Raw genomic sequence first — 15,485 nt, 5'->3', positions numbered from 1 at the left:
AAAAATTAGGAGTCAGTTAATTTGATTTGGATAAAAACAAGTCTCGGAAGCTGAGGCCAAAAACAAAGGCAGGAACAAAAAAAAGGTATTTGTGGACTTACAGACTCGTACTGGCTCAGGCGATTTGACGCCTCAATAAAGGCTTTGTCTTTTTCCTCAGCATGCGATTCTGCCTGCCTGAAGGCCCGCTCTGCTTCTATCGCTCTGGCCTCCGCTGCTTTCAGTTTAGACTGCAGCTCCTCCATCTTCCTCTGCTGTAACGTCGAAGGAGCACCTGATGCAGAAATATGTTATTAAATTACATTTACCAGTCAAACACTGTTAAAAATCCAAGTTAGTAATAAGTTCACATAAGCCCATCAGAAGTCTGATTGTTAGAATTGCGGCTTTTAAAGATGTTTTTAACTGTTCCCTTTTCAGATTGGAATGCTTCTACAATAATATTTATAAACTAGTGATGGAACTCAATTTAAAAATTTTAATTAATTGTTAATTGTAGGGTTTGTAATTATCCATCCATCCATCCATTTTCTTGCACCCTTGTCCCTTAATGGGGTTGGAAGGGTTGGTTTGTAATTAGTTAGTTGAAATTAGTCAACTAATTAGGCAACATTTTCATTTCCAAAATACCTTTCTGCTGCTAAATTCTTGAATAAATAGACATATCAGCTCAACAGCAAAGATATTAATGTTTTTAATCTGATATTTAGGCTTTTCAACCATCAGGAAGGTGCAAAGTGGTGTTATATCCATTCAGTTTTCAAGTGTTTTCTTTAGAAATGTGGACTCTGGGTGCTAACATTAGCGTTGGAGACGTCTGTGGTGTTGCAACATGTTTAGCATTAAGATGCCATTTTAGGCTTGAATAGCTTCACTAAAGCTAACTCCTTTTAGCACACTACAATAGTCCTTTCCACTGTCCAACCAGACCATATTTTGATGGAAAAATTAACCCACAGTGGACTAAGAGAAGAGGCCTCATTGTCCATCGTTGTTGTTTGTGGATGTTGCTTTTCGGCATAAGATTTAGCGACATACAAGAAAAGCATGAAATCAAGGATTCCCGTGTTAAAATGTTTAATGCATTAAAATCTTTGCAATCAATAAATCAAAGTTAATGTGTTAAAAGTCCTGGACTTAATTTATGTACAGTTTGCTTAACCTCATAGTCCTGGAAACTGTTTGTGTTCAGAAAAACTTTCCAACTTTTGTATAGCCGCAATCCTCATCCTTTAATCTTCACCTTTACTCTTCACTGCTCCCCATGATGACTTTCTTATCATGGGTAGCAGCAAATTCAATAAATTCTATCAGGCAAATCTTTTTTATGCCGGCAAAAAAACACAACAAAAACTAAACGTTGCATTCAATATATGGTCACTAGCTATATGTTCATAAGCTGGAACATTAAGTACAATCAATCCAGAGATTAGTGTGAATGTTTGCAAGCCTGTGGAGATTAGAGAAAATCTGTAGGTAAATCCAACTCGTTCACATAGTTTTGGTTTTTAAATAAACTGAATATTTTATAACCATGTCAGTTCAAACAAATCCTCAGATGTCAAAAGTTAAAATGACATTTATGCCAGTGACCAAACTACAACTGTACACTTCCATTTAGTAAAAGCCTGCACTTCACTTTATTTTTTTTATTACACTAACAATCACCTTTATAAGGCAAATTTCTTTTACCATTTGGCAATGGAAGTATTATCAGGTTTGTGAGTGATGTTTTCACTTTGTAAAGTTCATATTTTTGCTAATAGTTCCAACATATAGACTCTACAAGCACAGGAGCATTAGCATCCATTTGCCTCCGCCCCTCTCCCAGCCGATGAGGGTTTTGACCCACATTCTGCCTTGTCAGCTGTGTTTTGGTCCGTACCGCTTTCTGAAGGAAACATCTGGTTTTTTAAACATTTAGAAATCTCTCAGCTGAAGGCAGCTAACTTAGCGTGACAAGAACACCAATCAGAGCGGCAAGGCTAAACTGGCGTGGCGAACCGTGAAACCAAACTAGTGGCCTGTAACTTATCACATCTATCACTGTCATTCCTAATAGAAAGTAAAAATGCTTTTTATGAATATTTTTGTCCACAAGCTAAAAAAAACAATACTTTTCAAGCAGCAACTTTTTGACTATAATTCTTTTATCTCGTAACATAAAAATCTCATGAATAACATTTTTGTTTCTAACTGAAGTCTTGAAGCCAACAACTAAAACGAGACATTTGATTGGTCAGTTTAAACACAGACCCACACACCTCTGTCTTTGTTTGTGGACATCTTCAGCTCCTCTATGAGCTGAGCGTGCTTTTCCATCTCTCCTGTGTACTGCTCCACCTGCTCGCTCAGCATCTTGATCTGATTATCTCGCTCCTGGACGGCCTGTGTGGACATTTGCAGACATTTCTGAATAATGACAGCTCCATGATGGACTAAACAGGGTTGTAACTAGCCTTGCGGGCGCTATGAGGCAACTTCTAAGACAAAAACAAGCAGGGACACGTGACGGATGGAACTTACACCACAGAGTTCGTATATGACCTGGGCCAGAGCAGCGACAGAGAAAGAAGGGAGGACAGGTGGATGAGAATAAAAAGATGAAAAAGAGCTAATGATGCAGGCAAAACAAGAAAAGAAGACAAAAACTGGAAAATGGCATGTGGGTGGAACAAGCCGACGTGCACAAACACAAAGCTTTCCATAGCAAACCTACCCGACATCTTATAACCACCTAATTCTACATATTTTATATATACTACTTGAGGCGCTCCGATTGCAGTTTTCTGGTTGATCAATTATTTTAAAACACTTAAACTGCCAACTTCAATTTTGACCAATACTGTAATTTTTTTGTCTAAATAGTAAATAGAGCAACAAACTCACTAAGTTGCTAACAGTGGGGTGGCTATTGTTAACTCAACATGTCCAGATGTGACTTTTAGGTCAGGTTTGTCAGTCAAACTTCTGTCACAGTAGACTGATGTTCAGACCTTTCTGTAGGTAGAAAATATCAGAGCATAAGCCGTTATACATGTCAGATTGTTGATCACCCAAAATCAAGGAAATCTGGCCCAATTTATTGGTGCACCAATAATATATGTAAATAATTTTTTGTGTTTTTACTGTATACTTTTGTTGAAGGTCATACCAAGGTCACCATCTTAAAAAAAAAAGGTGCCGGAACAAAAGGTGGATCCAGTGAGAAATAAAACTTTAAGAGACAGGTCAAATTTCTGAATGGGGGTTCTCCTGAGATGTTCTGAGCATGTGTTGTTTATAAATCAGAATCAGAACCTAGCCCTGCGTTTCAGTTACTGTATTTTCCGCACTATAAGGCGCACCTAAAAACCTTCAATTTCCTCAAAAGCCGACAGTGTGCCTTATAATCCGGTGCGCCTTATATATGGACCAATATTGAGCTACAACAGGTCTAGCAACTATGGTAAGCAGCCACCAACTTCATTTTCGCCCGTAAAAGAAGAAGCGCGCGGTGCATGATGGGATAGTTGTCAGAACGCTGATTTGTTAATAAAGTTTGACTGACCTATCTACCTACCGACCGTCTAGAATCAGGTCGTCTGCAGGTCATTTAGCACCACATTCTCCACGAACATGCTGTGCGCGAACAGAGAAGGGTGACCATCGTCCGGCCACGCCCCGGCCCAGTCGCGGAAGGCTCTCCTCGCCGACCCGAGTCGGACTGTTTTGTTGACATTCTTTATGTAAACAAAGTGGCTTTAGACATTCATCCTTTAGTGCAGCTTCATCTAGTGGATGCATAACGTAACTCCAGCCTCTACTGTAGCGTCTATTCTATGCGACTTATATATGGAAAAAGTTTAAAAATAGGTCATTCATTGAAGGTGCGCCTTATAGTGCGGAAAATACGGTACCTCCGAAGTCGGAACTCAGAGTTGGGTTTGACAAAGTAGCAGCATTCCAGTTAAAATAGTCAGAGGAGTTGGGATTTCAACATGGCGACGCCCAGAGACACTCAGTCTGACGAATATCGTTTCAACTTTCCGTGAGCAAACACCATTTTTTATTTATTCAGTTTAGAGTGGCAGGCGCTATCTGTAACATTGATTTACATGTAAAATAAACATGTTTACTACTGCTGATGTGAGGAGCGCCCATATTGAAATGCGAAGTTGGTCTTACAAGTCGGGGTTCCTCACATTATCCCAGTGAGAAGTTTGACTTCGGAGGGTGCCCCAGTTGATTTTTAGACTGGGAATTCGTTATTTTCCGGTGTCGACTACAAATGGAACGCATCATCAATTTAAAATGGTTGAACTACTCCTTTGTGATAAAACCGCTTCTGTTGTTGTACCTCTGATGCCTACTAGGAAGAGTTGGTTCATATGACAGAACAGTGATACAAGTGAAGGATAGTTTTTGAAAGCTGCAACTTGTCACTGTTATCAATTTACACATTTTTTTTGGAGTTCTCTCTTTATTGTGTACAAGGCAACCATGCAATTTGATGTGAGCATTGCGCTAGTTTACAGAAATGCTTTTACCTTTACTTTCAAACTTTTTACGGAATGTATGGCAGCCAATTGTTAGTGCCAAATATGATAAATGCTGAGAAAAAACATTTTTAATTTTATTAAGAATAATCTAGATACAATTCTATATATCTTACCATTTTCAAGCAGCTCTAACAAAATGTGAACTGTTTTAAAGAACTATCTTCTGGCACACTGTTAAAGGCGCCACATTGGGAGAAGCAGAATATAATTATAAATGAAGAAGTTTGACTCATCTGCTTGCTATTTTTGCACACACCTGTTGGAGGGCAATTATGTTGCTTTTGTCCAAGTCCAGCTGGGCAGAGCGCAGTTTTTCCCTCAGCTCACGGATCATCTGCTGGTACACCAAAATTTCCTCATCCTTCCCAGACAGCACTTTCTGTGTGAGGAAAACATCTTGTCACCAGTGTAACAGGCTAATGTTTACTCAGATAAGAGAACAAAATACAATAAAATCACAAAAAACAGAAAATAGGCACTTTTATTAAAAAAAAACAAAACTATTTGTACATTTTTACACTCAGTATGTCTCTTGAAAACTCTAAAGTAAGGCAAATACAAAGAAAGCAACTTTGTTCAAAACAGCCAATAAATCACGCTGATTTTTTTCATTTCATTTGACTTACTTACAAGTGTCCGTCGTTTTTTCTGTGCTTCCATAGATCTGGTGGTGGAGGGATTTCACTAAACCACAGCTGACTTGCTTGTTTGTTATAAATCAAGCAGACTAGAGAGACTGCACCCTCACAGGCTAGTGGTTCAAGACTTTTTCTATCTGTTTAAGTGGAACAATGTACTGACGTGTTTATCTAGTAACCACAAGTTGCTGTGTTATTGGCTGCATATGCTCAGGTAAAGCAGGGTCAGTATTAAAACACATAAAACACAAGGATAATATTGACTGTGAGCTAGCCTAAGAACTACACATCCAGGGTCATTTTAGGCTTTTTTTTCTGGTATAAATTTTCTTACTGTACTCCCAGGGACAAGACAACCAGAAGGCTTAGGACTAATTTTGGGTTTAAAGGGGCAGTTTTATGTAAAACTGCCTTTTATGAGCTTTACATCATACTACAATGTTATTCCCTATTCAAAAGCAAACCTGGATTATTGCTTTGATTCTTTCATGCATGTTTGAGAAATCATTGAATTTCCCATGGCAACCATTCAGTTATGCAAAACGCCTGGTTGGACCTAGCTCCGACTTCGAGGACAAAGCTCCTCCTCAGAGAAGCAGTTTCCAAGATTCTGCATTACAGCGCACCCCTCTCCCACGCATCCCCAACTCAGCTCCTTCAAACTAGCCAGCAGCAATTAGCAAACACCTTGCAGACCTGCTGAGCTCATTATAGGATCTTCTTCTCAGTGAAACACTGATAAGAAACGTTGTTAAAAGGTTAATAGAGGAGCCAAGCTGTGATGACTTCATGAAGGTACAGTTTCTAAAGAAACAGAGGGTCAATTTCAAGACATTAAATTAGGAAGTGACATTTCTTTTACGTAATTTTTAGTATATAAAGCATGTTTATAACAACTGAAGTTAACAGTTACTCGTTTATGCTATAAAACGGCACTATGTGCCAGGAAAACACATAATACTGCCCCTTTAACTGGATTTATTTAGAATAATCCGACTAATATGTGTGCATTAGAGAACATCCAATACGGATAAGCCACTTCTGCATCCAGTTTTTAAAAATCACTGCGGTATTAACACATCAGTCTGGGGGAAAAGAATGGTTTGAATAAAACATCAAAAGCCCAAAATGAATGACACTCATACCCCATGATGAGAGAATGTAAACCTCTGACACAGCCGTGTGACTTAATGTAGTCAAAATGTTTCTCCAAAGGCAATGTAAGGGTTTCTGTAGAGTCAACTTTGTTAGAAATATCTGTCCAAAAACAAAAGATAAAGAAGAATGAGCCTTGACATTATTGCCTATATTTGCCACTCACCTTCCACTCCTCTACTTTGGCATTGACAGCTGCCATGATTGGGTCATTCTCTTCAGTCATGCTTTGAATCTTTTCTGTTAGCTCTCTAACCTGCATGTAAAAAAAAAACACACAAAGCCCTGCTTAAGTTTGGTGCACTGAAATATTAGATTATCTACTTCAAAACAAACAGGACAGATCTAACACAGCAGCTTTTCTTTGATAATATTACTCACACTCTTTGACCTTTTAAAAGAATGATAAATGATACCACGTAACTCATCTCAGCATGGAAACATATTTTCAAACCACCCACCGATTCAGGGTGGGATCAAAACACGGACATAAAAAAAAAACCACACACACACACGCAGCAGTGGAACGAGAGCAGGCTTTTACTTGAAGCTTCGTGTGATCCCTTTCTTTCCTGAGCTGGTCCATAATTGAGTCAGTCTGCTGCACAACGATCTTCATCTTGTTGTACTCATCTGTCATCTTCTCCATCTCTTTCACAGACTCCTCCAGGCTCCTCTGCAGCTGCACGTTCTGTGTCTTCAGGTGTGCGTTTTCATCCTCTGCTCGCTGTTGGATGCAAAATAACAACAATAAATTAGTACAATGAATGAATATATCGACTTTTAACACATGTTGCGCACGTTAAGAGCTTACAGCCATAAAAGAAGGAGTTGTAAAAGATGATTTATTTTAAAAAATATAAAAAAATCAGTGAGATATGCTAATTTATCTCATTTAGTAAGTGTGGTTTCCATGAACCTGCAGGTCGTCCAGGCACTGGTAGAGCTGGCGGTTGGCCAGGCTGAGCTTCCTCTGAGTCTCTGCGCCATCGTCTCTGGAGGTGAGCGGCTCCTTCTGCTCCAGCTGTCCACGGTAGAACTCCACATCCTGCTGGAGCTGCTCGTTCTGCCACGGCACAAGAAAGGCAGGAACAGCTTTCAGGAAGAACAACGACCAGATAAAAAATGGTCGAAGCTACTGTTTTCTTTTTAGAAAATTGTTTTGGACTTTTCAGCCATTGTCAGTCACAGAACGTGAGGGCAATTTAGATACGAACATCAAGGTGTTTGAAAAAGATACGTGATCACAACTAATCTATCATATGTTTTTTTGCCATCTGTGAGGCGTATTACTTTAACTGTCAATCAATCAAATTTTATTTGTATAGCACCTTTCAGCAACAAGGCATTTCAAAGTGCTTTACAATACAGCTGTGTATTTTATCGATTGTTAAAAGACTGACAAAAACCAATGATAGAACATTGACTATATTGGGTACATCTTTAATAGGAACCGTTTTAGAATTATGTCTTTCATATTAGCACCATGTTAGAGGAGCTATGTTGAATTTGTTCTGATTTGGTCTTTTGCAGACCAATTCAGAACAAACCATTCTTTTGGTCAGAATTCTTTTGTACAAATCATTGCATGTTTGGACAATTGTTCCCTCTGGTGTTGGGAACAATTGTCAAAAACAAAAGTCAATTGTTTTTGACAATTCCGAAGAGTAAAAATCCACGTCACCGTGGAAATAATATGTTGTTTTTGCAACTGGGAGCAGTTGATTGGCATCTTCAAAGCACAAATGGACTACGATCCCAAATCCCAAAGTTCAACGGCCACACAGATTTAAAATTTTAAAATTTGGTGTAAATTAAAAATAATAATAATAATAATAATAATAAAAAAAGTGGCAAAAGCAAATGAGTTGGATTAGCAGTATTTGCCATGGTGTGAATATCGTTTTTACTCCCCGAAAACTGTCCGGTTAGCATGTCATTGAAGTCCTGAGACTGTCATACAGCGAATGACTGTTTGAAGATGCTTGGATGATATGAGTAACAACAATGAATAAGAGTATTTTTGAACTGAACACTTCTGCTACATTAACAGACCCAGAATGGGCTCTTATGTTGTAAAGTGTGTAACAGAATCAAATTCTCCATTCTTAAATGTGATCTAATTTTACATCACTACAGTTCCTACATTTCTTACCTTCTTCTTAGATTTTTTTAACTGTCCAATGGAAGAGAAAGAGACAAAAGAAAGAATAGAAAAAATGAAGAAGATTTGAAATCGGGCAGAAATGAGGGCAGGTGAGACCAGGTGAGGACAGAGGAGAATGAAAGGGAAAGATGGAGCTGATGTCTTCCCAGCGGTTGCATACCTCTCTTTTGAACTTTTTCACTTCGTCCTCAGCCTCCTCCAGTCGCACAATCAGCTATTAAAAGGAAACGCATAACAAAATCTGCAGATACATTTCTATCACATAATTCAACACAGTTAGCTTAGCTAGCAAGACTATATCTAATATGAGAAGTATTCAGTGTGTGGTGCCTAAAAGCTTAAAGCAAACAATGACTTTTCTGATTACGTGAAAGAGGAAATTAAGATTTGCAATACAACGTGTTTTTTCTAAAGATTTAATCCTTTGTTATTGGAATTTACCAGAACATAAGGTTCACTAATAATCTCTGTAGTATTTTTTTAAAGACAAACCAAAACATTCTGTATGGAAACTAAACAGGAAGGTTACCCAAAGACTCCTGTGGTGGTGTAAAACGTGCAGGTACTGTGGGTGGCACACTCATACCTCTTCATTTGTTTTCTTCTCCTTGCTCATGTCTTTCCTTAACTGGGTCAATTCCTTCTCCCGTTGCTCCAGCTGGGCCTCGAGCTGCCGAATCTCATCCCTAAGAAAGCGGCTGTCTGGCCCGGTGCCGAGCTGCTGAGCCGTATGGATCGGAAACGAGACAGAGAGAAGAATAAGAATAAGAATAAGAAGAAAAAACAACCCCCACCTTAGTCTCTCATCACCTTCTTCTGTGTACAGAGCCAACGTGAGGCTCAGCTGTGATTGTTAAAAGTCCTCAAACAAGGATTAATTTCTTTGCAAAAACAAACAGTGGGATTCTCCTAAAGCCAATTTTTTTTTTTATAGTAACTCAGTTTCAGTTCATTCAAAACAAGAAGTAAGTGCTAAGACTGTGCATGGAATTAGCAGGTAATCTTCTTAGGTTCTCTCCTGCAGTGATCACAACAACCAATCCTGGTGTAGCCAAGATTACATTCTGTGATTGGCTGAAAGGTTTGGCCTTGACTGCGGAAGTGAAGAGGCAGAAAAAGTGGTTTCAGGTCAGACCCACGGCAGAGGGGTCAACAGTGCCATCTATAAGTATTCACACCCCTTTGGCTGTTTACATTTTGTCACATTAAAAACCACAAACTCTGATGTGTTTCCCTGAATAGAGCAACCAGTTAATTCTTCATTGTGAAATTGAACAGAAATGAGTTAAAGAGACAGAAACTTCATAAAAAAAAGGGGAAAACATTCTAAAAAGAATTGCCTCGAGAGTCGAGACAAATTTTTACTTATCGGACCAATGCTGATTAGGGCTGAAAACAATTAATCAGATTAATTGTGATGAATTGATATTTGAAATAATCGTTAGATAATTTAGTATTCTTTAACTGAAATATGCAGACTCAAAAAATATACAAAAAGATAATTTGCTAAAAGAGCTGTGTAATATACAAAAAATACATACATTTTGCATTAAGATTATTAAAAAAACAAGTGCAATAGTTAAGCTTCATTCAGTCGAAATTCTATAAAAAGCTAATGTCTTATTAAGCACATTACTATGCAAATATTAATCGGTTAATCAAAATAAGAGTCAACAGATTAGCCCCACACTGTATTGATGTTAAGTCAAGCAGAAAAGGCTGAGCATTTCACATGTACAAATAATCAAATGCTCACTAAAATATTTATTTTATTATTTAAAACAGGAATGTATTTGCTTAATTTTAATGTATTTCTAATAGTGAATACATTAAACCAGGGACGAATCTACTGGGGTGACATGGGGTGGCAACTGAGAGCCTTGCCACCCCTGTTGCCACCCCAGCTGGCGACTATAAATTCAACAAATAGTTATGGGAAATCAGACATTAAGCGCAAGAATCTTTTTTCCGACAACATTGAATGTAACCCAATGTAACCTGACACCTACTGCTGAGTAGCAGGAAGTGCGATATGGAGTGAAAATAGACTCAAAATATCTGTGCGTGTGTAAAAATGATTTGTGCGTGTGTAAAATGATTTGTGCGTGCGTAAAATGATTTGTGCATGCGTAAAAGGATTTGTGCGTGTGTAAAATGATTTGTGCGTGTGTAAAAAGATTTGTGCGTGTGTAAAAAGATTTGTGTGTGTGTAATACTCGATTTGTAAAACTTAAAAATAAAACAAATTTTCTCCTACGCGTATACATGTTGACAAAGTAGACACAAATCACCTGGTACACACACACAAAACTGCATTTACACACATATCCGGTTACGAGTGTACAACTATTTTTGAGACTCATTTCACGCTTCGGGGAAGCTCCCAGATTTGTGTGTAGATGATACATTTACATGCTAGTAAAAGCTGGGACATCTGAGTTTTGCTCTGAATCTCATCCACCCCCGGAGCCATGCCACCGAGGAGCTTCTTGATCACCTCGTTGACCTCGTCCCAAGAGATTGGAGATCCCGACCCAGAGTCTCCAGGCTCAGCTTCCTCAGTGGAAGGCATATTGGTGGGATTGAGGAGGTCTTCGAAGTATCCTGGCCTCCGGCCCACAATTTCCCAAGTTGAGGTCAGCAGCACACCCTCCCCACTATAAACAATATTGGTACTGCACTGCACTGGGGAAGCAGTATAACACCAACACTGTTTATAGTGAGGATGGTGTGCTGCTGACCTCGACTCAGGACATTGTGGGCCGGATACTTTGAAGACCTCCTCAATCCCACCAACATGCCTTCCATTGAGAAAGCTGAGCCTGGGGACTCTGGGTCGGGCTCTCCAGTCTCTTGAGACGAGGTCACTGAGGTAGTCAAAAAGCCCCTCGGTGGCAGGGCCCCGGGGGTGGATGAGATCCGCCCGGAGTTCCTTAAGGCTCTGGATGTTGTCGGGTTGTGTTGGCTGATGGGACTTTGCAATATCACATATTGGCAGTTCCCCTGGATTGGCTGACTGGGGAGGTGATCCCCCTGTTCAAAAAGGGGGACAGAAGGATGTGCTCCAATTACAGAGGGGTCACACTCTTAAGCCTCCCTGGCAAGGTGTATTCAGATTCAGGGTCCTGGAGAGGAGGGTCCATTGGAAAGTCAAACCTTGGATTCAGGAAGAGCAGTGTGGTTTACGTCCTGGCCGTGGAACACTGGACCAGCTCTACACCCTTAGCAGGGTCCTGGAGGGTGCGTGGGAGTTCGGCAAACAGGTCTACATATGTTTTGTGAACTTGGAGAAGGCGTTCAACCGCGTCCCTCGGCGAGTCCTATGGGGGGGGTCCTCTGGGAATATGGGGTACCAGGCCCCTTGATAGACGCTGTCAGGTTCCCTGACTCTGACCGGTGTCAGAGTCTGGTCCGGATTGCCAGCAGTAAGTCGAGCTCGTTTCAGTGGGAGTTGGATCGGTCGTAAAGGTCACGTGCGTGGGAGTTTGTCCAATCATCTATCCGTTAGTTGTCTCAAGCTGTCTCTTGTTTCCTCTTGATTACTCCCTGGTGTATTTAACCCAAACCGTGTCTGTTTCTCCATATCGGGTCCTTGTCAATACCATCATCATTTTGTGTCACATTGTCTTTGTCCTGTTAACCAGTTGCTACCAGCATCTGAGCTCCTTGCCTATGTTCACCTGTGCTGCCTGGATTTTGTGTTTTTGTCATGGGTCCACTATGTCAACCTCATGACCTACAACCGCAATTTATGACGATCTGTCCAAGTCATTCTCCATGGGCTCTGGGAACTTCTTCTACACCCGAGTTTCTTCCTTAGCGACCACCCGAACTGCATGCCAGTTGGACTGCCAGTATCCATCAGCTGCTTCCAGGGTGTCAGTCCAAAAAGATCTGATAGTTCTTTGTCTTTGGCTTGAGAGCATCCCTCCCTTCTGGTGCCTACGAGCTGATTTTAGGGTTGTCCCCAAAACAGGCACAGAAAATGTTGTGGCCACATCACAGATAAGCCGCATTGACAATGGAGTTGGGGAACGACTCTGTGGGGGCGATGTTCTATCCACTTCCTCCAAAATGTGGTCAAAGTTCTTCCAGAGGTGAATTTTGAAGCTCTGTTTCACAGATGACTCTGCCAGGATCCTCACAACACTTTTGGGCCTCTATGGTTTGAATGGCATCCTCCCCCATCATCAGTCAACTTCCAACAAGGGAGTGGTCAGTGGACAGCTCTGCCTGTCTTCACCCAAGAGTCCAAGACATACAGCCACAGATCAGATGGGAAACAACAAAGTCTACCATAGAACTGTGGCCAGGGTGTCCTGGTGCTACGAGCACATATGAACATCCTTATGCTTGAACAAGGTGTACATTATGGACAGTCCTTGATGAGCACAGAAGTCCCATAACAGTACACTACTCAGGTTTAGATCAGGGTGGCCAATCCTCTCAACCACAAGCCTCCAGGTCTCACTGTGATTGCCCATGTGAGTGTTGAAATCCCCCAGCAGAACAAAGAAGTCTCTTGGAGGGACACTCTCCAGCACCCCTCCAACAACTCCAAAAAAGGTGTCCAATGTGAACTGGTGCTTGTTAGCTTTTTCTCCTTGGTAGGAGATTTGCCAACCTACGGCCCTGCTGGCGAAGCCACTTGGAAACTCGTGACCTAAAATTTCCGGCATTTCTGCTTTCAGAAGGGACTTCCTTAAAGGAAACATCCACTTCTTCAACATCACTGCTTTCATGATGTTGTGGCTCAATTTGAACATCATGTTCTGAGCTTGCTTTCTTCTGAATACATTTCATCTGATGTAGAACACTCAGAAATTCTCTCTAAAGGTGGCACGTAATTCTCCAGATTTAAATATCCCAGGATGGATGATCTCCTAGAGGAAATAACCCTCCTGTAATAATTTTTGAAGAATTCAATGTCATCTTCTGTGAGAATTTCTGAAGATGATTGTTTTTCTGAAGAATGCTCAGAAACTTCTTCAAAATGTGCCACAACATTATCAGCAGTTGTGTTAGAAGAAGGGATTTCCTTAGAGGCAACGTCCATATCTGCAGCGTCCATGCCTTCAAAATGGTCTGCGTAATTTTGAACTCTGTCTTCTGAGTTTCCATCAACAGAAGAAGCTTCTTCTACCAATGGATCCTCATAGACTTGTTCAAAATTTATTGCATCTTCCTGGCCGTCACAGCTCGTTTCAACGGCCAGGTCCATTTTGTCAAGGGGAGCATCAGCACTTGTACAAACATCAGTGTCTGCGTCCCCTGGACAAGTTTCCAAGTGGAGTCCACAGAGGCTTTCCAAAGCCACAGGATCTTCATCAGTAAAAGTTGCCAAACTTGTCAAGACACCTGAAGTGCCACTGACAAGGTTGGCAGAAGCGTCCATGTCACTTTGGTCTTCATCTGCGTCCCCAGGGCACGTTTCCAAGTCCAGTCCACATATGCTTTCAAAAGCCACGGTATCTTCAGGGGTAAAATCAGTTAAAACTCATACATACATGTAAAAATCAAAGATTTTACCTATGACAATACCCATAAACAAACAAATTAGTACAAGTGTTTTATAGAGTAAGTATTTTTCCAGAAGTTTGACACACATCAGTCACATTTAGAAACTGTCTCTAAGCCATCTGCTGGATCTATTTTGAACTGTCAGTGAGGAGGATCCCCTTAAACCAGTGGTTCTTAACCTGGGTTCGATCGAACCCCTGGGATTCCGAGCCTCTGCCACGGAGATGAAGACACACTTGTGTACAGTCGTGATGACGCCCCGCTTTGCCATCACTTGCTGCAGAGGATCACGTTAGATTGCTTTGCCACTCAGAGGATCACGTTAGATTGCTTTGCCACTCAGAGGATCACGTTACATTGCTTAGCCAATCAGAGCTGCGGAGGAGCCCTGATTGAAGGAGTTCCACTCTCAGCATGGATTTGAACTTGTGTCTTTATTTACTTCAGCAAAACTCACGTTTTTACCAAATTCTGTAGCTTTCGGTGTACTTCTAAATCTGCTCCTTAGTCACATCTTTTCGGGTTTGCTACTGCCTCTAGTGGCGTGGGGGTGGTAACACAACTAATATAATTACATTCCTAAATCAGAATACCGCAAAGTATTTTGTGTGTCGGGGGGGATAAGAAGGGTTTGGTGAATGCGCATATGAAACTGGTGGGTTCAGTACCTCAAAAAAGGTTACGAACCACTGCCTAATTTAAACTCCTGCTCTGCTCGTCAGTCGGTCTTTGAGTCGCCTTTTTTTTTCTTTTTTTTGATACTTAAACTGCCTCAAGTGGAGGAGTTTAAGTATCTGGGGATCTTGTTCACGAATGAGGGAAGAAGGGAGCGGGAGATCGAAAGGCGGATTGGGGCAGCATCTGCCGTGAAGCGGGCGTTGTACCGGTCCGTCGTGGTGAAGAGAGAGCTGAGCCAAAAAGCGAAGCTCTCGATTTACCGGTCGATCTACGTTCCCACCCACCGTTAAGATTGTCATCTGCCGAGATCGACACAAAACCATCCGTGATCGACCGGTCGATCGCGATCGACGTATTGGGCACCCCTGCTCTACACAGTACTAAATGGCTGATTGATCAGGTCTGGTGTTATTTCACTTTCTGGAGGATCAGGATCTTTCAGATCTCATCTACCTTCTGATCCGATGGAGCTGCTGCAGGAACACACTGATCCTCTAATAGGATCCTCAGATCCAGGCATCGATGTCTAGTGTCCTGCAACATTTAGATATGTCCTGGTTCAATACATCTGAATCAAATGGCTGCTTAGGACAGTCAAGTTCTCCAGAGTCTTGCTAATGACCTCTGACCTCATGATTTTACTCAGGTGTGTTAAAGAAGAGACATCTAAAGGTTGGAGGACAGCAACACTTATGAACTAGAGTTAAAGCCCATCTGAACAATTTTCACTCAATTGTAATCACATTTACTTGCATACAGTGGAAACTTTACCTCTATTGAGGTAGA

The 15,485-nt window shown here is 41.0% G+C and overlaps 1 protein-coding gene across 12 annotated transcripts in view; it reads right to left on the bottom strand.

Annotated features, from left to right (window-relative positions):
• The window catches only part of cep290 (centrosomal protein 290), a 78,810-nt gene that overhangs the window by 54,678 nt on the left and 8,647 nt on the right, over positions 1-15,485 (bottom strand). For 4 of the 12 annotated variants that reach the window (XM_081607618.1, XM_081607613.1, XM_081607623.1 and 1 more), the window contains exons 5-14: positions 9,088-9,222; positions 8,662-8,715; positions 8,490-8,510; positions 7,254-7,400; positions 6,879-7,061; positions 6,501-6,590; positions 4,798-4,920; positions 2,527-2,547; positions 2,265-2,388; positions 102-274 (exon numbers count right to left, since the gene is read on the bottom strand). In XM_081607618.1, coding sequence (XP_081463744.1) covers positions 102-274; positions 2,265-2,388; positions 2,527-2,547; positions 4,798-4,920; positions 6,501-6,590; positions 6,879-7,061; positions 7,254-7,400; positions 8,490-8,510; positions 8,662-8,715; positions 9,088-9,222 — 1,071 coding nt within the window. Of the gene's footprint in view, positions 1-101; positions 275-2,264; positions 2,389-2,526; positions 2,548-4,797; positions 4,921-6,500; positions 6,591-6,878; positions 7,062-7,253; positions 7,401-8,489; positions 8,511-8,661; positions 8,716-9,087; positions 9,223-9,311; positions 9,472-15,485 lie in introns of those variants that run through there. The other 8 variants (XM_081607614.1, XM_081607619.1, XM_081607620.1 and 5 more) reach the window with 5 other exon arrangements.

Source organism: Poecilia reticulata, chromosome 6, assembly GCF_904066995.2.
Source record: "Poecilia reticulata chromosome 6, P_reticulata-male-v2, whole genome shotgun sequence".
NCBI classification, from domain to species: domain Eukaryota; kingdom Metazoa; phylum Chordata; class Actinopteri; order Cyprinodontiformes; family Poeciliidae; genus Poecilia; species Poecilia reticulata.
The sequence above is the reverse complement of the archived record's forward strand: the minus strand, read 5'-3'. Positions and strand labels throughout refer to the sequence as shown.